The sequence below is a fragment of the Hemitrygon akajei genome, chromosome 17, assembly GCF_048418815.1.
Source record: "Hemitrygon akajei chromosome 17, sHemAka1.3, whole genome shotgun sequence".
Classification (NCBI taxonomy): domain Eukaryota; kingdom Metazoa; phylum Chordata; class Chondrichthyes; order Myliobatiformes; family Dasyatidae; genus Hemitrygon; species Hemitrygon akajei.
In genome coordinates this window covers 61,006,877-61,028,952 of record NC_133140.1, presented here as the reverse complement: position 1 = coordinate 61,028,952, position 22,076 = coordinate 61,006,877, and the positions used below count along the sequence as shown (strand labels likewise).

The window sequence follows — 22,076 nt, the reverse complement described above, 5'->3', positions numbered from 1 at the left end:
GTTCTTTATTTTCCCTTTAAGCTTAACCATACAGTTTCATTTGATGATCCTAATAAGTCATCCTTTCTCAGTCATCTCCTTCCTTCTTTAAATTTCCCCAAAAGATACTACACCTTTTTTCACTTCTAAAGGAAATTATGCAATGCTCCAAGTGCTTAACACAGCAGAAGATCTGAAGTGAGAACAATGAAGACCACAATCTCTGGCTATACACTCTTACTGACTACAATGCCCCAAGGAGGCAAATTAGTTTAATATTTTCAGCTAAAAAGAAAAAAAAATCAGCACATTGTTCAATTCTTTTCTACTATGAATAATAACTGACTAGAACCAGAACTTCATGGTCTATCCCACAGGATCTCATTACTGATTTAAGAAGTCGTTTTCAGATATATTCAAGGGAAAAAGTTACTGCATGAAGAGATCCCAAGCAGCAACAGAATAAATGATTGGTTAACCTAATTGGGTGGTAGCTGCTGAAAAGGGACTGCTGACCAGAATTAAAGAAAACTCTTGTTTTCTCCAAAAGAAAAGTGCAATGCAAGAATTAATAGCCTGAATCCTAGGAGTATACAAACATTAACAGATGAGCTGAAACTCCTGGACTCAGGGAGATCTTTTGAGTAATTCAAATACAAATTCAATACCACTATGATGATTTGGATATTGCAGACGGCAGGGAAAGGAAGAAGCTTGAAACGAGAAGCCCCCAAAACACAATGAATCTTTCTCTATGCCAGCATGACTTTGTATATAGCGCCATCTATGGAGATCATCGTGTCAAGGATCATTGCAGAGTTTTCACTGATGGCAATGCACAAAAGGTGAAAAAAAATCAGACACATAAATGGGATTTAAGGGAAAAGACTCCAGAAAATTTTGAAAGAACATTCAATTTTAAGTGTTATTCTGAAATGAGCCTCTATTCTTTTAAAAAGTGAGTTTGTCAGGACTACAAACAGTTCAGCAGTAATTGTAACGTACACCCAAAATGCCAGATGAACTCAACAGGCAAGGCAGGTATGGAAAAGAGTAAATAGTCCACATTTCAGGCCGAGACCCTTCTTCAGGTCACCTGAAATCTTGAGTCCTGAAGAAGGGTCTCAGCCCAAAACATTGACTGTTTACTCTTTTCCATGGATGCTGACTGGCCTGCTGAGTTCCTCCAGCATTTTGTGTGTGTTGCTTGGATTTCCAGCATCTGCAGGTTTTCTTATAGCAGTAATTGCAAATTTACTCACTTTTAAAAAATCAGTACAGGCCCAACCGCCCACGACCTACTGACCTTATAACCTCCCTCAAATATAATCCTCCATTTTTCTTCATAAAGTTGAAAAAAATCACCTCACATTACTGATTCAATGATGACTGTATTGGTAAAGACCACAATATTGCAACTTGGGAGAACAGCTGGATGCCACTAGCACAAAACTCTAGAGTCTACAGGTTTTTTCATGCCATGGTCCCCTACCTTTAACCAAGGTGTCTGTGGACCCCTGCCCTAGACCTATGTAATAAATCATATGTGCAAATTTCATAAGATAATACTTTTCATTGTTATATTGATACAGATTTCAACCCTATCTCTTTTTATATACATTATTAAGAGTATGGATGTTTTAGGTTTAGGTAAGGGGCCCCAGGATTTTGACACAGCAATGAAGTGTGTGACTGCAGTGCATAGTTACTTGTTCACTTCCACTTGGTAGGCTCTATAGATTCTAAAGATTCTGTGAAGAATCGTTGATTTAGTTGCTGCATTTTGAGTTTCATGGCTTCTGAGATGACTGTCTTTAGACCAATGGAATTATAAAATCTTCAACAGAAGTTTCATAGAGTTCCTGATGAGGAATATTTTTCGCTGGGTTTCAGCATATTCCCAATGCAGAGACTCCAGATTCTCATAACGAATGATCATTCTTCACTTTGAACAGTCATGGAAGAGGGATTCCCATGAGTCAGTGGAAATGGTGCACTCCTTTAAGGAAGCTTTGAGTACACCCTTGTATTTCTTTCCACTCCCTACCTGGTAAAATTCTTACCTAATAAAACTCAAAAGAGTTTAGGTCAGGCATCTGAATGGTATGGTCTTCCCAATTAACAAATTGAGTACAATTAGCATCTCAATCCTGGAGACACTGGCCTGGAAACAGATACCAACGATGGTTTGCTTTGGACAATTCTACAGAGACATCCTCCGCAGCATCTTTCCAGTGCCCGCTTTAAGTAATGCAGGTCTCAGAAGCGCACGAGAGAGCAGGAATTACTGCTGCCTATTAAACTTTGTTTCTGGTCTGAAGAATTCACCTTTGTCTTTAACATGCCAGTACAACCTTTTGTTGACTGAGGAAACATTGCTTCAAAGTCAAGACCTCAGACCTGGCACAAAACTGATATGCACTTTACAGCCTCAATTTCCAGATGGCAGTTGGAGTGGATGCTTAAAGTGGTAGATGAATAGGCGGTTGAGTAGATTGTTTGGTCTGAATGGTGCCTTGACTTTTGACTGCAGCTGTAATAACATTCAATCAAATGAAAGGTTTCCTGCACATTCTGGACTTATGCTATGTTAATAATGGAGAGGCATCAGGGAATCAGAAGGCAAACTAGTAACTGATGATTATCAATTTTCTTACTTGCTTTAAAGACAAGGTTTCTATGCGGTTTGTCCAGGTAAAATTCTTGACAAAATGAAAGCCAGGATGTTTATTCAGAACTTTGTAATAGTGAACATCATATGTTCGATTCTTTCCTTAAAAGTTCATTTTTAATGTAGAGTAGATAACACTGGCAACCCCGGTATTCTTGATCGTCTTCACTGCTCAAGGTCCTGTACCTCCTGAAACAGTGGATTCTTCATTCAAAGGTATCCGTACTATGCTATTGAGCAGGGTGTTCCAGATTTAGATCTAGCAAGTATGATGAAACTGATCTGTTTTCACGCCATGATAGTGTGACTTGAAGGGAAACCTAAAGTGGTGGACTTTAGGAGATCTAGGCCTCATATGGAGCCAGTGATCATTAATGGAGAATGTGTGGAGCAGGTTAAGACCTACAAGTATCTGGGAGTACAGTTGGACGAGAAGCTAGACTGGACTGCCAACACAGATGCCTTGTGCAGGAAGGCACAGAGTCGACTGTACTTCCTTAGAAGGTTGGCGTCATTCAATGTCTGCAGTGAGATGCTGAAGATGTTCTATAGGTCAGTTGTTGAGAGCGCCCTCTTCTTTGTGGTGGCGTGTTGGGGAGGAAGCATTAAGAAGAAGGACGCCTCACGTCTTAATAAGCTGATAAGGAAGGCGGGCTCTGTCGTGGGCAAAGTACTGGAGAGTTTGACATCGGTAGCTGAGCGAAGGGCGCTGAGTAGGCTTCGGTCAATTATGGATAACTCTGAACATCCTCTACATAGCACCATCCAGAGACAGAGAAGCAGTTTCAGCGACAGGTTACTGTCGATGCAATGCTCCTCAGACAGGATGAAGAGGTCAATACTCCCCAATGCCATTAGGCTTTACAATTCAACTGCCAGGACTTAAGAACTTTTTTAAAGCTATTATTAATGCTTTTTGAGTTAGTGATTTAGATGCATATCATATTATTACTGAGTTAAGTATTGTATGTAATGAGTTTTTGCTACAACAAGTGTATGGGACATTGGAAAAAAAGTTGAATTTCCCCATGGGGATGAATAAAGTATCTATCTATCTATCTATCTATCTATCTATCAATATCCTGTCACGCTTTGAGCATCGTTTGAATATTCATTCTATTCCATTACAATTCTGGATACTTTATCACTGGCAAAGGGTTTTGGGGTGTGGGGTAGATGTAGCTGGATGTCAGAAAATCAGCCACATCTCATCAGACAGCCAGACTCTGAACTGATCTTGTAGCTACAGTATTTATGCGATTTGTTGACTGTGATCCCCAGGATGCCAGTAGCAGAAAGAGGTGGGGGGGGGGGGGAGCTCATTGTGTGAGTAAAGCCATGGTGAATATACTTGAGATATGAAATCATGGATAATAAATATTAATTAAAAAGAAAACCAGTCATCAGGAAATAAAACCTGTTCACAAGTTAGCTTTAACATAGGGGTTCACAAGCAGACCCCTTGGTTAAAGGTAGGGGTCTAAAAGAGATTGGGAAGCCCCACAAATACTTTAAGGTTGTTGAAGCCAAATCATTGGGTGTGGGATATTCTTATTTCTATACCATTGAAACAATGCAGAGGAATACAGTAGATGAATGCTCATATTCATTAGTTCTCATTGAAACTTTCAGGATGAGATCAGGGAAGACATTATGCGTCCATCTTCTGTATTAATACATTGTTAAAGACATATCCCTGCCACTTAATGCACAGTTCAGCACAGCTCTGTTTCATCACTTAATATTCTGGCGAAATATATAGTCAGGGAGCCATCCCTCAACACTATAGGAGGTATATTCTGGGTGTCTGGGAGTTTGTGCTTAAAAGTTCTTGAACCAGTCACCAGTACTGAATGTCCAAAATGGTTCTGCTGGTTGGGACATGCTACCATTGTAAATATGAAATTCTGCAAAGTTACCTTCTACAGTCAAAATGTTAAACTTAAGTACGTGATTACAGACATTGAAACTGTAGTTAATTGATTATTGCTGTCTTAGTGTTTAAAATGTCTAAAACATGATGTTAGGACAAGAAAACCACATTCTCTCCAGAAAATCTTATGTGTTGAATTAAGATTTTTATATTACCAGCTTCAGTGCCTGTCTGGTGAGTTAGTCAGTCACAACAGTAGGTAGGAAGGTGTCCATAACAGTAAAACCATTCCTCCATCATCAATATCACCATCACCCACATGTCTGCCCTCACTCCATCCTCCCACCACTCCACCAGGGATAGGGTTCCCTTTGTCCTCACCTACCACCCCATCAGCCTCTGTGACCAGCACATAATTCTCCATAACTTCCACCATCTCCAACGGGATCCCACCACCAAGCATATTTTTCCCTCCCCCCCACCCCCCACTTTCCACAGGGATCGCTCTCTACGCAACTCCCTTGCCCATTCATCCCTCACTGATCTCCCTCCTGGCACTTACCCTTGCAAGCAGAACAGGTGCTACACTGTCCCTACAACTCCTCCCTCACTACCATTCAGGGCCCCAAACTGTCCTTCCAGGTAAGGTGACACTTCACCTTGGCATCACCTTCTGTATCTGACCCATCGTCGATTTGGAGTCTGTTTCGCCGAGCACCCCCAGAAAAAGTGAGACCTCAAATGACCACCCATTTCAACTCTACTTCCCATTCCGACATGTCAGTCCATGGCCTCCTCTACTGCTGTGATGAGGCCACACTTAGGTTGGAGGAGCAACACCTTATATTTCATCTGGGTAGCCTCCAACCCGAAGGCATCAACATCGATTTTCCAAACTTCTAGTAACTCCCTCTCTCACCTTATCTCGTTACCTGCCCATCACCTCCCTCTGGTGCTCCTCCACCTTCCCTTTCCTTCCATGGTCTACTGTCCTCTCTTATCAGATTCCCCCTTCTCCATCCCTTTACTTATTTCACAAATCAACTTCCCAGCTCTTCACTTCACCCTTCTCCCCCTTCCAGTTTCACCAATCACCTACCACTTTGTACTTCTTCCTCCCCTCCCCCCCACCTTCTTACTCTTAAATTCTCATCTCTTTTTTCCAGTCCTGATGAAGGGTCTTGGCTCGAAACGTCAACTGTTTACTCTTTTCCATCAGTGCTGCCTGGCCTGCTGAGTTCCTCTAGCATTTTGTGGGTACTACTTTGACTCCAGCATCTGAAGATTTTCTCGTTTGTGATTTGACTAACAATCTGTACTGCAATCTTAAGGAATCTGTTCCTCCACACTGCTATTAACCTTGTACTCTGCCTCCAAGTTCAACCTACCTAAGTGCATCATTTTGATACATTAGCTGGAATTACTAACATGGTTCATTAGTTATGCCACCACAAAATTATTATCCTAGTCAAAGTTAGTAAATAACCAACTCAGGACTTACTTTTTAAGTTCAATTGTGACTTTTCCAGTGCTTGATCACTTCCAGTAATATTAGAACTGGCAGTTGCCATGACATCACACCACTCTGGAAAGAAACAAACAGTTATCAAACACATTAAATTACAACTTATTTTTGCAAATATATGCACTTGTTTTGTTATAAAAATTATGTAACATACCTCAAAAGTTCTATCCAGATATACAATCTCACTACATTTACAGTTAATTCCTACTTAATTATTTTCACTTGCTGCAAAATGAAGCATTTATGTGATAACTATCCCAATGTCTTGAAAACGATATGAAAAGTGTTCCATAAATATGAGCATCTCTCAAAACTATTTACAATTCTCTGTCAGTTCCTATCCCACTTCAGCCTTGGTCATCAACTTCAAAATAAGCATGTTTACTGTTCTATTGTTATATTACAAGTATACAAAGAATTATTATTTTGACTAATGACAATTCATCTACAAGTGCTCCTGGTTGTTATGCATACAACCATAAAAGGACTACAAACAGGTCCAAAACAGGTAATAATTGAATACAAAATAATTTCCACCATATCCAATTCATTTTTGTCTACGTAACCCCTTTTTGCAAAGTCACATTTAAGGAGCCCTGTATGTTTCAATGGTGCTGAGGCTGAGATGATTGAGAGTTTCAAGTTCCTTGGACTAATTCATCACTAACAGTTTGTCCTGGTCCAACCATGTAGATGCTATGGCCAAGAAAGCACACAAGGACCTCTGCTTCCTCAGAAGGCTAAGGAAATTTGGCATGCCCCATTGACCCTCACCAATTTTTATGGAAGACGTCCTTTAACCCTCACAAATTTTTAATCAAAGGTATCCTATCCAGTTGCATCACAGCTTGGTATGGCAACTGTTTTGCCCAAGACCGCATTAAAAAATTGCAGAGTTGTGGACACCGCTCAATCCATCACAATACCAGCTTTCCCACCGTCTACCCTTCCCGGTTCCTCATGAAAGCAACCAGCATAACCAAAGGCCTCTCCCACCTGGTCTTCTCTTTTCTCCACATTTCCTTCTGGCAGAAAATATAAAAACTTGAAAACATACAACATTAGGCTCAAGGGTTGCTTCTATCCCATTTTTATAAGACACTTGAATAAACCTCTTGTACAATAAAGATGAAATTTTGATCTCTCAATTATCTTGTCATAACTTGAGTTATACCTGCAATGCAATTTCACTGTAATTGTAACTTATATTCCACAATGACATTGCTTTTCCTTTTGTAGTACTTTAGTATACTTATGTTTTGAAATGATACGTATGAAAATTGCGAAACAAAATTTTTCAATGTGTCTCAGTATATGTGACAATAATAAACCAATTTCCAATGTATTAATAATTATAAAGCAGCTAAAACTCAGGTAACCAAGAAAATTGTTTTACTTTTCAGCTAATCCCAGTTAGCCCAACGTAAAAATGATGGGGAACTCTACACTCATGCAATGATTACTCAAGGAATTAGTTAAACTGGATTATCAATTATTGATCAGTTAAACCAAATAAATCATGGTCAACACTGACAAACTTATTTACTAGATGAAACAAATAAATCAACAAATGCAGACAATGCATTTGATACTTCTGGTGTGCTTCTCAAATACAGAATTACAAGTTCTATGTTGTGTAACAAGGTGACATGAGGTGAAGTGATGGACATAACAGTATGGGGTTGGCTGGGGTAAAGGAAACCATTGAAAAGTATTGTCAATCTGAACAATTGCACCAGCTAAGGCAATCAGTTTCTGAAAATGTTCAAAACATCTGGTGATAGTTTTAATAGAATTATGTCCATACAGAAAGAAACAGCAGCAATTTGCCAGCAACAGGCATTGGATCTGCCTAGAAGGGCAAGTCCAGCTCCATTCTGAGACATATAACATTCTGATTTATCAGTAGATCAATGTTCCTACAAAATTACTGTGTAAGATTCCAGTTATTCCCTATTCAACACCGGCAGTTCATCACCATTTTTTTAAGGGTAATTAATAATGGCCAACACTTACTGTCCAGCTGCAGCAATTTACTGCCAATATAATCTGGATGGAACACTTGGCTCAGCATTATTAACTCACAACGGAATGGGCGGATTATTAAGCAAATTTGAATGCTATCACTAGATGATGCAGAAGCTACTTAAGTTAATTTTGCACAGGTAATGTTCTATAAAAGTTTGGGTGGCAAAGAAATTGGTTATCCAAGACAGTGATTTTCACTTCTCTATTAAGCAATAAACTATCTGATGGCATGCCAACCCACTGATGACAAAACACTTCAGTACCCTACTTTAACATGGGACTAACTAGTAATGGAAATAATGTTGCCAAACAGTCTACTTGATTAAATATTGGCAACATGCTTACAAGGTTTTCCCAATGCAAAACTAATTTTATTATATCACATACAATGCAGTTTAAGAATTGTTTTAAAAAAATACCCTTTGTTTCCTAGTGTTGAGCTATCAGTTCCGTATTTTCAGTATTTTTCATTTTATGATACTCTTCCATTTTAAAATCTTGATAACATGTTTGAAATTGTGATTTGATTTTGGAACACATGCTTGGTTCAGTTGGCTGACCGCTCAATACTATAAAATTCAAACATTCAAATCCTTTCTTTGAGTTGATAAGTTGAGTAGGTATTTCAGTACATTACTGAGAAGAATGTGTAGTACCATCACGTGGAATGTACCAGAAGTGAGGTCATATCTGTTTATACTGCTGAAAGTATCATATAATTTTCTGGGAAACAAAGTTCTAAGTCCACCCAGTATTTTCTTCTGCCTTCAAACAAGAGAATTAAAAGAGAAACAAGATCCAGCTTCCTTAAACTGAAATGTACAGTGCTTCTTTGTAGTTTGGGAATTACCCAAAATCCCAGGTCAATTTGCCATCCTACGTGGTATAACAGTTTGACACACACAGGCAAGAGCATTGAAACCTTATGACATCACAAGGTACATATGTCATCTGCAGGTTTACCTAACTAACTGCACAAATCAACCATAGATTATCCAAAAGATTCTACCTCAGGAACAAATTAATAAACTTAATAATTTTGAAATTCCAGAAAATTAGCTTCCCTTTATGAGCAAGTAATAAAGCATTCCACAGAGTGAATGTTTCATGGGGAACATAACCTGTACTTTCCTATAGCACCTTCTAGAAACTTTAACTTCAAATTCTTCATCTTGCGCTTTGAAAAACTCCAAGACGCAAAGTATTCCCAATACCAAAGTAGCTAAATACTGATGGTCAGGCACATTTGAAAGTAAAAAAAAATATATTCAGACAGTCAAATAATTTAAAGCATTCAATAAAGAGTGGAACACTTTATTTTTCTCCTTAGACTTCATGACCCTATTTAGATGAACAGTGGGACCATTCCTGGTCAAGAACATTATTCCTGGTGCATCAGATCATTTCTTCAATATGTCAACTCTCCCCTTCCGGAGAGCAGCAAAGCATACAGACAAATGCTAACACCATGAAATTGTTTTGAAAGTTGACCCCATCCAAATAAATTCTTACCTCAGAAATATTACCATGATTCAACAGAATTATTTTGGTTTATTAGCATTATTCTCTGAATTAATATTACGAAAATTAAATTGTGGCCATTCTTATCATTACCTAATCTTCAAGGTGGCGGCGCGACGCAGTTTGCAGCAGCCTCTCCAGAGTTGATATCTGTTATTTGTCAAGCGGGGTGCCGTGCACAATCCTAATCTGATGAAAAACAGACGTGGGAGCATGGAGGAACATCTGGGAATCTCCAGGAAGGCCTTCATCGTTGCTGCTGCTGTTGTGAGGTCCAGGTCTCTGCTGGGAAGAACGGGCCCCAGTCCTCGGGGTCGCGTTGCTGGTGACCGGTGGCGGGAGCATCATAGTGCGCTCGGCAGAGGATGATGCTCAGAGAGGCTGTGCCAGAGGGGATGGTCGGAGGCTCGGAGGTTCAACGGACTCGGAGTCCACTGCGGTCGGGGCACCTTCACTGTGTGCTGCGTCTGCGAGGCTGAGTCTGGTAGCGCCTTGCAAGTCCATAGCGGGGGTATTCCCTTCTGCCACCTGTGTGGGATGACGAGTCTATTGGGACCCTGAGGATTTGTGGAAACTGTGTGGTGATTTCTTTCGAGCTTATAGTCTTTTAACATCTTTGGACTATTTTTACTGTGCTCATGGTCTGTTTTTTTTTATCAATTATGGTATTGTTTGCACTGTTGTAACTATGTGGTTTTGTGTAGGTCTTGTAGCTTTAGTTTTTGGTTTGTTGGGTGGTAGAGTTGGTCTCCTGACGGTGTGTCTGGTTGTCTTGTTTAGTCTCGTGGGTTTGGAGCTCCTTTCCGGGGAACGCGCTAAGATGGTAGCACGATATTAATACGCAGCAGCCTCTCCGGACTCAGGATTTGGGGATTGCCAAATGTTATGTGGATTTTCTGGTGTAGTCTGTTTTGTTGTGTGCTTTTGTGATATCATTCTGGAGGAACGTTGTTTCATTTTTTAACTGCATTGCAGTTGTGGTTTCTAAATGACAATAAACTGAAATTCAATTCAATTTAATTACAGGACCTGCCACAGCAAAAAAAATTGCCAGGTTAACCTACAAAACAGTGAAGCAACCACTAGAATACTTTGCTGCATGTAAAGTTAGTTAGTGATTAATTGATAAATATATGTAAGTTTGTTCTATCCTACTCCAAAACTTATTAACTTAATGATCAATGCATTTTCAAAGTCTGTTTCCTAATAATTACTGGCTACTTCACAGTCTGCAGCTTAAATTGGACTGGAAAAAATAATTTTGGTTTCAGCTGAGTCATGGCTAAATTCATGTTCTAAATATACTTAACAATGCAGTACTTGACATAATTAATTGAAACATTATCATTTTTACTATCAAGTTATTCTGAAGTAATTTCAGGCGCACATTTTGGACAGCAATTATTCCCATTTTTCAGGCTTCTGCTATTAAATAGATGATTACATTCCATTTGAAGTATTTATAGGGCACCTTTAAAACACAAGCTGTGACTCATTTTCCCAGAACACAATGTATGCTACCTGCCTCCCTGATGCTCCAAACTTATCCTGTAATGCATATATGTCAAACTCAAGGCCCGCGGGCCAAATCCGGCCCGCGGTGGAATTATCTTTGGCCCGCGAGATAATATCTAATTACTATTAAAGCTGGCCCCAGTAATCGAAGCGCCTATGGCGTATGATATGGCTAATGCTGAGTTTATTCAGGTACCAGGTTTTCAGGGTTTTTAGTGTATATTCGGTAGTCTTCTTCATAAGAAACGAATTTGTAAAGTGAAACACTTTGTAGTTATAGCAGAGACTGAGACACATGAGAGCAGGCTGAAAAAACGGAGGCAACGAAAGCTGCGTTCGCACGCGTCCGACTGATCCGGCCCGCATGAAGCTGCATTTTGCTCAATCCGGCCCGTGACCTAAAATGAGTTTGACACCCCTGCGTAATGCAACAAACTCGATCAAGTTGCAGTAATGAGCAAAACATTGTTTAAAACTGTGAGGTTAACTATTTGGTGTCCCAGTGTACAATACATAATGCTATGTCTGTTCCTGAGCTTTTACAATTATGTCTGTCGGCAGTGTTCATGCCTCAGATCAGAAAGCACAGATCCAAGTCCCTGCTGAGAGATCTAATCAAGAGGTTTTTTTTTTAAATCTTTAAAGTCCCTATTTGAATTCCAATCTTATCCCACAGTTTCAAAAAGGTTCAACAAAAATATTGTGACAATTTAATTCCTCAAAATTATGGGGGACATTTTTTATGAGCAATTGGCAAACAATCAAAAGTAAAATTGAGAAGTAATATTCTTATCATCCCCATGTCTTTCACATATGTTACAGAGATTTATCAGGCACATATTGTGGCTTAGAATAATAGTAAACAATCTTAAAATCCATAACCAAGAGATCCTTCTGATTCCAAAATTGGAGTTTCCAAATTCATCACATGAATCACAACAATTCAAGAATGTTCTTCCGGTCAAGATGGTGCCAAGCTGCGGTCTCCAACAAGGTCATAACTTTGACAAAGTTGTTTTTTTTCAGGTTCATAGGAATGGTTTGGGGGCCAGAGAAGGGAGTTATGGGTCAGTCTAGGCTTTAGGGACAGGGCTGAGGAGAGCTAGAGGTCAGGCTGCACTCTGCATTTGAAGGCCAGAGACAACGTGTACAAGGATACATGGATGGATGTTGGTTCAGTAAATGCTGTGGATAAAGGCCAGCGAGGACAAAGGTGATGCCTCCCGCTCCCCCCACAACTAGGCAAGGCCAGGCAGTTTCAGAAGTCTGTGTGAGCAGGTCATGAGAGCCAGCGATCCCTTAGTTACACAAGTCAGGAGTCTGGAGTTCAGGGCCTCATAAGCAGTGAGTCCTGGGGTCGAATAGAAAGATCAAAGCCCAAAGGTCAATCTGAAGTTTAGGATCTGCAAGCCTGTGAGTCCGCTGGAGAAGTTGGTGGCCCAAAGTCTGCAAATCCAAAGGAGACCAGTGGCCTGGGAGCAGCCTGTCCTTGGGTTAGAGGACTGTGTGTGTGTATAAGTGGGTGAGTTGGTAGATACGAGGGAGGGGAGGGAAAGAGGTGTTCTGCTGAACACTGTGGCCATGCTATGTTGGTGCTGGAATGCGTGGCAACACTTACAGACTGCCACCAGCACACCCTTGCATGTTTCGATATACATGTGATAAATAAATTAATCTGAAACTGAAGATCCTAAAATTCTAAACCTCCTGTTTCTGGGGTTTATTAATATTAAACAATGAAAAATCAAATTGCTAAGATTCTCTCAAGAATAGTAACTTTTTGTTTGGATAGTCTTTCAAAGTTCCTTCAAACGTTCGGAGTCAGCCCAGGTTTGCAAGGAACCCGTGCACACAGCTTGAAAACAACAGATCTAATTAAATTGATCATTCCAACCATCACAAGGGCTTCTCAGCTCAAGTTTGCTTCTGAAGTTATCTATCAAACATTCAGAAATAACAGTCTCACAGGTTAAACAACGACTGTTTATTCCTCTCCTGGCTTGCAGACTTTCTCCAGTATTTCGTGAGTGTTGCTCAAGATTTCTAGCTTCTGCAGAATCTCTTTTGTTTACCATTCATACATTTCTTCTCAAATGAGCATAAATTAACAGAAATAACCAGGGAACTAGACAAAAGCTGCAAGCTCACACCATTCATTTCTCCGCCTTAATTAGGAAAATTAATGTCTCAACATTTTGACAGTATTCAGATAGATGTGATAATCTTTAGTTTTCTGAGGTTGTAATTAGCAGAACAGATCAAGGGAACCAGTGGGTGAGTTCTTACTGGACTTTCAGTGTGCCTTAAAAATTATACAAGGGATTGTTAAACAAAATTATAGTGTATAAAATAGACAAACAAGAGTCCAATCACAAATGAGAAAATCTGCAGATGCTGCAAATCTGAGATACACACAAAATGCTAGAGGAACTCAGTAGACCAGGCAGCATCTAGGACTATCCTGCCAAAGGATTTCAGCCCAAAACGTCAACTGTACTCTTTTCTTAGATGCTGCCTGGCCTGCTGAGTTCCTCACCAGCATTTTGTGTACATTAAATGGAAGAAGTATTCAGCCAAAGATCACGGTTCACCCAATCTTACCCTCAACATCACTTTCTAGCTGTTTCCCTAAATCCAGATTTATGAAAAGTTATAAAAGTGAGAAAAGACATGGCAGATGCCATGTAACGGAGTTAAATGTCAACAGATTGTTACTGAGTGAAATATTAGAAAAGAGGAGATACAGTGACGCTTGGCTGTCCTTGTGTACCAGTCACTGATAACAAGGATTCAGGTATAAAGCAAGCAGTTAGGAAGACCAGTGTTATTGGCCTTGGTTGCAAGAGGATTTCAGTAGAGAGTAGATGACCTGCTGCAGATGTAGAGGGCCTTAGAGAGATCTAATTGGGAGCTGCGTGTGTAACTTTGGTTCTATACCTGAGCACGGATGTCCTTGTCATGGAGGGAACACAATGAAGATTTACAGAGGAGAAACAAGAAGCTGTAGATATTGGTATCTAGAACAACAATCAACATGATGGAGGATTTAGTGGGTCCAGCAGTGTCTGTAGGAGGAATCTTTGAACAATGAATAATTCTTCTTCACAGAAGTGAAGACCAATTCCTTAAATACATTCAAGAAGGTGGATGTATTTCTTAAGGCTGAAAAAGATCACAGAATATAAGGAAATACTTGAACCGGGAACTGAAGTGGATGATCACCATGATCATGCTGAATTGTAGATTCAGGCACATTCTTGTTCCTACTTTATATGTTTCTCCTTTACAGTTTAAATGCCTGTAATTCTCCATCTTGAATATATTAAATGACTCTGCCCCACATCTCTCCGAGGTACAGAATTCCAAAGATTCACCAAATCTTCTGAGAGTTAAAAGTTCCCCCCATCTCTGTCTTATACAGGTGGTCCCTCATTCTGAAATTATGTGCCTTATTTTTAGATAACCCCACTTGGACAAAGCATCCTCTCAGCATCCAAATAAAAAAAATCAAGAAAGTACAGATGCTGAAATTAAAAAAACAGAAGATGTAAGGAACGCCCAGCAGATCAAGCAGTATCTGTGGAATGAGAAAGAGAGTTAATATATCAGATTGAAGACCCATCATCAAAACAGGGAAAAAGAGGAAACCAATGATTCATTTCACAGATTTTAAGCTTCTTGACTGAGTTTTTCTCTTCAACTGCCCTCACTGAATCATTAGTTCATCAACAGCTTATGACCAGAGCAATCCTGATCACAACCAACCTAAAACATTTCCTTGGTTCCATCCATTCCTCATCCCCTTTGCAACTTAGCCTAATTTAAACACAAAGTATACTGCAGATGCTGTGGTCAAATCAAGCCGTACAAAAAATCTGGATGAACTCAGCAGATCAGGCAGCATCCGGACACTGCCCGACCTGCTGAGTTCATCCAGCATTTTAGCCTAATTTGTTTTCTCCCTTTCCTAGTGCTAATGAACACGTCAAAAGCTTTCTACTTGTATATTCCATAAAGCTTGGATTAAAGACTCACTAATTTCTAATGGCTATCCAAAATTGTTTCCCCTCTATCAACTTTGTTTCATCCAAAATCCCCTTTCATGGTGACTCTGCATGACTATCCTGTGACATTTTAAATGTCCTGGTATAACTTTCTTAATCATGCAGCTCTGTAGTTTCCCCAATGACGAAAGTTAAACTCAGTAGCTCCTAATATCCAGCTTCTCATCTCCCTTCTTGCTTTTAATTATGGAGTTATATCTGTAATTTTCTAATCCTCCAGGACTTCCGGGGAATTTTTATATACTACAGCTACTGCATCCACTTCCTTTTGAGCCTTGGATGTAAACCATCAGGTCAAGAAGGCCCCATTAGTTTAACTTACCTTGTATTTTTCTTTCTAGTGACAGAGACTTTATATTCCTCACTTCTTTTACCCCCTTAATTATCTTTTATTATTGAGTTATTTTTAGATCCATCCTCGAGAATGAGGAGGTTGGTTAATGGAGAGAAAATAGAGAGAAAGAATAGTCATTTTCAAGTTGGGAGGTTGCAATTAATGAGGTGCCAAGTAGATAAGTGGTGAGCCAATAAAGATTAGGCTTATTTGTCACATTTACCTCAATACACACAGTGAATTGTGTTGCTTGCCATGTGCTGGGCAGCCCACAAGTGTTAGTACACTTCCAGCACCAACATAATACACCCACAACTCACTACTCCTAACCATGTGTCGTTGGAATGTGACAGGAAACTGGAGCACTTGGAGAACATACAAACTCCTTACGGATAGTGACAGGAATCGAATCCTGATCAGTGATTGCTGGGGCTGTAAAGCAAATGCCTTGAACCACTATGCCACCATGGCACGACCTCTGTAAGTAAATTGAAAGGCGTAACACATGTATCCAAGTTTAACTGATGAAAACCAGGCAGAAGAAAAACCATAAAGCTAGAGAAGCCTCTTGGGAATAGAGAAAGACGAGGGAAATTGGTCAGAATATGACTATTGCAAAAGGATTTGATCACAAGAATAAAGAAGTGCTGCTGGTCGTCCATCATATGCGATGACGACAGCGAAACCTGTGCGGGAGAGTGGGACACTTCCACTCTCAGCCTCAGAAGTCTGGGTCCAGTGGTTCAAGTAGTCATCACAAACTGGGGTCTTCCTTGTTTGCAGTGGATACCCATGACTACCTCTACGCCTTGTCATGCCCTTCGCTCTCCACGAAGCATTCCAGAGCCGCCTTCGTAGCCCCTCAACCTCACTGATTTCATCCACCCAGTCCACCAGAGCAGATTTCACATGCTAGGGCAGGCATATCCCCGTTTCACTGAGGTTATGAGGCCTGCTGGTATCGGCTACCCTCATCTGCTTTAGCCCACCTGCAGAAGCAGCATTCCAGTATGTGCTGCTACTGCATGCAAACAGCAAATAAATGTTACAGCAATTATAAGGGACATTGGTAACACTAATCCTGGAAATATTATGCAGCGGTCTGTTCTCCACCTACAAGGAACCATACGTTTCTGATACAGAGAATGGAATGAAGAACGGGCAACAGGTTGTTTCCTGGCATGGTTAGATGGGTGGGGGGCGGGGGGGAATTGTCCTTAACAATGGAGGTTAAGTCCCGCTTGGTAGCGCAATAATATCAGCGCCGAACTCTGGAGCGAAGGTTCCCGAGTTCGAATCCAAGTCGGGTTGAGCGTCATGCTAGCAACTTGGCCTCATAAAAATAAGAACAGCTTGCTACGGCAACACCGTCATGATGGCGCCCCGATAACTCCACTGCCGAGTTGGAGGTTGGGTTAACTGGAGGTTAAGCAAGGTACTCTCTGAAGTTCAAATAATGAAGGATTTCCTTATTAAAACATCCTGGAATTTACTTTACAGAACAGTTGTCCAGTCACTAAAGAGTTACATATCAGTGCCATGGTCTCAAAAATTCAGCAATGAGATGGGGAAAATTTTTCATCCGGAGAATAGCAAATAGAACATAGAACATCAAAAACCGACAGCACAATAGAGACCCTTCGGCCCACAAAGTTGTGCCGAACATGTCCCTACCTTAGAAATTACTAGGCTTACCCATAACCCTCTATTTTTCTAAATCTTTTAACTTCTCTACCAAAGAGGTCTGTGAGTTTAATGAGTTTATAGAAGGCCGTGAACAATAGTGCATTTAAAGAATTATGTGGATCAAGCATGCTCTTAATGATGGAGTAGATACAAGGGCCTAAATGGCCTACTTTCACTTCTATTTCTTGTAGTATTATTAGCTATAGGTCTACATATCTACCTCAATAAGGTTTGCTAATTTTAAACAGCCATGTTCTTACCACTAAAAAGTAATCAGAAACTTTAGAAAATTGATCGGATCTGAGAAGAATTTTTTGCTACACCTGAATATCCAATTGTATTCCCTAGCTCCTCCAAGGAAGGACAACTGAAACTTAAAATTTGTTTACAGAAAGAAATGAAACTATGTAAGAGATTCGGTTTTCATGTATTTGTACATCGCTCAATTCCAGGCAATATATTTGGTCCTACAATTAGGCAAATCAAAGTTACACACATCTCTTGTTTCTGAGGAAATTCAAGACTTTGAGGATTAATTGGGTCTTCGGCTATGAAGAGAACCGAAGCAGAAGCTAGAAGGTTTTGAGAATCAGATAAAGACCATACTGAGTTAAGTAAAGCATTGCTGTTGCGCAGTCGTGTGCTCAAAATATTTTAAACCAAAGGATATATGACGACTGTACAAACATCATTAAAAGGATTCCACTAAATGTTGTAATCTGCACTCTGGACACTGGAATTTTCAGCCACTGTGTCATTTAATGACAGGTTAATTAAGAATTAACTAGAAAACAGAATGTGAAAGTAACCAGAATTCCCGAATACACCATCCTAATATGCAAGTTAAAAGTTCAGGAAACACAGAGATGACTGACTGGACACTGTTTCTACATACACACACCTAACAGAAACGCGATTGTTATTGTTTTATCACAGATCGCTGATCTCTCACTCACTTAAACACACGCGTGACCAAATCTACCGCCTACCTAAAAGTACATACCCTGTTAAAAAAAATAAATTAACTGATTGTGTGCCAAGGTCCAAACTGCCACCAGCTTCAATTAATTTTTCACCTCAATTGGAAAGACCCTCCGATGTTACCTCAGCTGCCGCTTCCACTTCCGCCTCCTCCAATACCGTCATGCGAAACAGTCAGCTGACCGGAAGTACTGCCGTGGCATAGTAACAGTACATTGATCCTCAGGATTGTATTGTGCAGAGGCGGAGAAGTTTAATTGTGACTTTATGTTAATTTGGGTTAATTTATGTTAAATCGCACTGGTTTGGAATGAAACTTCCCCCTCTGTTTGTTTTAAATGTAACAGATATCGACGTTCCCTATACTTGCAACATAATATAAACAAAGTTAATTTTGACATCACCTTATAAACATTTTTGGGTTGAGTTAACGCGTTTCGTAATTGAATTACTTTGGAAGTGCAGGCTCTCCTATTACATTGACAACATATCAGCAAAAGCGGAATCTGGTTTCTCGCCGCTGATCAATAGAGCTGAAGTATTTTAGATTTAGATTAGATTCAACTTTATTGTCATTGTGCCGAGTACAGATACAACGCCAATGAAATGCAATTAGCATCTAACCAGAAGTGCAGAAGAATAGTGTTGTTTACAAAATAACACTTTTGTGTTATAACAATAGTGTTATAACACCATAACAATATAACAGTATATTGGTCAATCTGTCCAGAAGCCTTTAAATTGTGAAGTTTTGTCAGGGACTATTGATCAATTGGAATCAGTAAAATGATAGGATGCCAAATACATTCTATTCGTTTAGGTCCCCAAAACAGAAGACAAATATTTGACAGATTTTAGTAATATTGGTTGTGATAAGAATGTTGATAAAGACATTAGAAGAATTTGATGATCTTCATCAATGGAATTCTTGACATCACATTTAATGCGATTTGGTCTTCGATAGGGTTCTGGTTAACATGGTAGTAGAAATATTCATTTGTGGGCTTCGTTCATCACTCAAAATAATCTGTAAAAATTATTACCTTCTAGGATAGATTAGGAAATTAAACCTCCCTCATATTAGAATAACTTTATTATGGGCCTGTCAACAATCATAATCTGAGTTATTTCCAGTCATAATCTCACTTTGGAAAGTGAATGTTCTAGATTAAGGGAGAATGCAAGTGCTAACTTTTAAAAAATAGTCTTCCCAGTTACAATTTACCACATGTGGAACAAGTGATGAGGAGGACACATGTACAGAGGGATGGTCTGACGGAACATGGAGTTAAATGTGCAGAAAGAATAAGTAAATTTAGGAAGGACAACAAAATTCTAGGGGCGTATAGCCCGATGGGGGTTTGGGGAGATGGGTTAAGCACAATAGGCAGCGATTCAAACAGAGAGGGGAGAAATGGGCTAAAAATTCTATATCTGAATGCACGAAGTGTCAGAAATAAGGCGGATGAGCTTGAAGCTCAGGTGCGAATGGGTAACTATGATGTTGTTGGGATAACAGAGACATGGCTGCAGGGAGATCAGACCTGGGAAATGAATATACAAGGGTATATGTGCTATCGTAGGGACAGAAATGTGGGCAGAGGGGGTGGGGTGGCCCTGTTAGTGAGGAATGAGATTCAGTCCTTTGCAAGGGGGGACATAGGATCAGGAGAAGTAGAGTCTGTGTGGATAGAACTGAGGAACAGTAAGGGCAAAAGGACCCTAATGGGTGTTGTCTACAGGTCCCCAAACAGTAGCATGGATATTGGGTGCAAGTTGAATAGGGAGTTAACACTGGCATGTGGCAAAGGTAATGTCGCAGTAGTTATGGGGGATTTCAACATGCAGGTGAACTGGGAGAATCAGGTTGGTGCTGGCCCCAGGATAGGGAGTTTGTAGAGTGCCTACGGGATGTATTCTTGGAACAGCTTATACGAGAGCCGACCAGGGACTAGGCTATTCTGGATTTAGTGTTATGTAATGAACAGGATTTGATAAGCGATCTTGAAGTAAAGGAGCCATTAGGAGGTAGTGATCATAATATGATAAGTTTTAATCTGCAATTTGAGAAGGATAAGGACAGCTTGGAGGTGTCAGTGTTGCAGTTGAACAGGGAAAACCATGGAGCCATGAGGGAGGAGCTGGCCAAAGTTGACTGGACGGATATCCTAGCAGAAAAGACAGTGGAACAGCAATGGCAGGTATTCTTGGGAATACTGCATAAGGTGCAAAATCAGTTCATCCCCCAGAGAAGGAAGGATTCAAAGGGGGGAAAGGGGCCACAGTGGTTGACAAAGGAAGTCAGAGATTGCATAGCATTAAAAAAAAGTATGACAGAGCTAAGGTGAGAGGGAGGACAGATGATTGGGAAGTTTTTAAGGAACAACAGAACTTAACTAAAAAGGCAATACGGGGAGAAAAAATGAGGTACGAACACAAGCTAGCCAGGAATATAAAGGAGGATAGCAAAAGCTTTTTTAGGTATGTGAAGAGAAAGAAGATAGTTAAGAACAATGTTGGGCCCTTGAAGAATGAATTGGGTGAAATTGTTAATGGGAAACAGAGAAATGGCAGAAGAATTTAATAAGTACTTTAGATCTGTCTTCACTAAGGAAGACACAAGCAATCTCCCAGATGTATGGATGGGCCAAGGACATAGGGTAACAGAGGAAATGAAACAGATTGACATTTGGAGGGAAACGGTGATGAGTAGACTGATGGGACTGAAGGTTGACAAATCCCCAGGTCCAGATGTTCTGCATCCTAGGGTACTAAAGGAGGTGGCCCTGGAAATTGCGGATGCATTGGTAATCATTTTCCAATGTTCCTTAGATTCAGGATCAGTTCCTGAGGACTGGAGAATGGCTAATGTTATCCCACTTTTTAAGAAAGGAGGGAGGGAGAAAACAGAGAACTATCGACCTGTCAGCCTGACATCGGTGGTGGGGAAGATGCTAGAGTCCATTATTAAGGATGAAATAGTGGCATAGTTAGATAGCAGTGATAGGATTGGGCCAAGCCAGCATGGATTTACCAAGGGTAAATCATGATTGACTAATCTGTTGGAGTTTTTCGAGGATGTAACCAGGAAGTTAGATGGGGGAGATCCAGTGGATGTAGTGTACCTCGATTTTCAGAAGGCATTTGATAAGGTACCACATAGGAGATTGGTGGGTAAAATCAAAGCTCAGGGCATCAGGGGGAAGACATTGACATGGATAGAAAGCTGGATGGCAGATAGAAAGCAAAGGGTAGTGGTAAATGGGTGTTTCTCGGAATGGCAGGTGGTGACTAGCAGGGTGCCACAGGGCTTGGTATTGGGACCACAGATGTTTACAATTTACGTCAACGATTTAGATGAAGGCATTGAGAATAACATCAGCAAATTTGCTGATGATACTAAGCTGGGTGGCAGTGTGACATGTGATGAGGATGTTAGGAGAATTCAGGGTGACTTGGATAGGCTAGGTGAATGGGCAGATACTTGGCAGATGACGTTTAATGTGAATAAGTGTGAGGTTATCCACTTTGGGAGTAAGAACAGGAAGGCAGATTATTATCTGAACGGTGTAGAGATAGGTAAGGGAGAAATACAAAGAGATCTAGGAGTCCTTGTTCATCAGTCACTGAAGGTGAATGAGCAAGTGCAGCAGGCAGTGAAGAAGGTTAATGGAATGTTGGCCTTTATTGCAAAGGGAATTGAGTACGAGAGCAAGGAAATCCTTTTGCATTTGTACAGAGCCCTGGTGAGACCACACCTGGAGTATTATGTACAGCTTTGGTCTCCGGGGTTAAGGAAGGACATCCTGGCTGTAGAGGAAGTGCAGCGTAGATTCACAAGGTTAATTCCTGGGATGTCTGGACTGTCTTACGCAGAGAGGTTAGAGAGACTGGGCTTG

The 22,076-nt window shown here is 40.4% G+C and overlaps 1 protein-coding gene across 3 annotated transcripts in view; it reads right to left on the bottom strand.

The window, feature by feature from the left end:
- The window catches only part of wwp2 (WW domain containing E3 ubiquitin protein ligase 2), a 172,115-nt gene extending 153,767 nt beyond the window's left edge, over window positions 1-18,348 (bottom strand). Inside the window, exons 1-2 of one of the 3 annotated variants that reach the window (XM_073070281.1) lie at window positions 18,301-18,348; window positions 6,025-6,108 (exon numbers count right to left, since the gene is read on the bottom strand). In XM_073070281.1, the coding sequence (XP_072926382.1) occupies window positions 6,025-6,094 (70 nt within the window). In that variant the 5' untranslated portion in view covers window positions 6,095-6,108; window positions 18,301-18,348. Of the gene's footprint in view, window positions 1-6,024; window positions 6,109-18,199 lie in introns of all 3 variants that reach the window. The other 2 variants (XM_073070280.1, XM_073070279.1) reach the window with 2 other exon arrangements.
- Window positions 18,349-22,076: the final 3,728 nt, after the last annotated feature.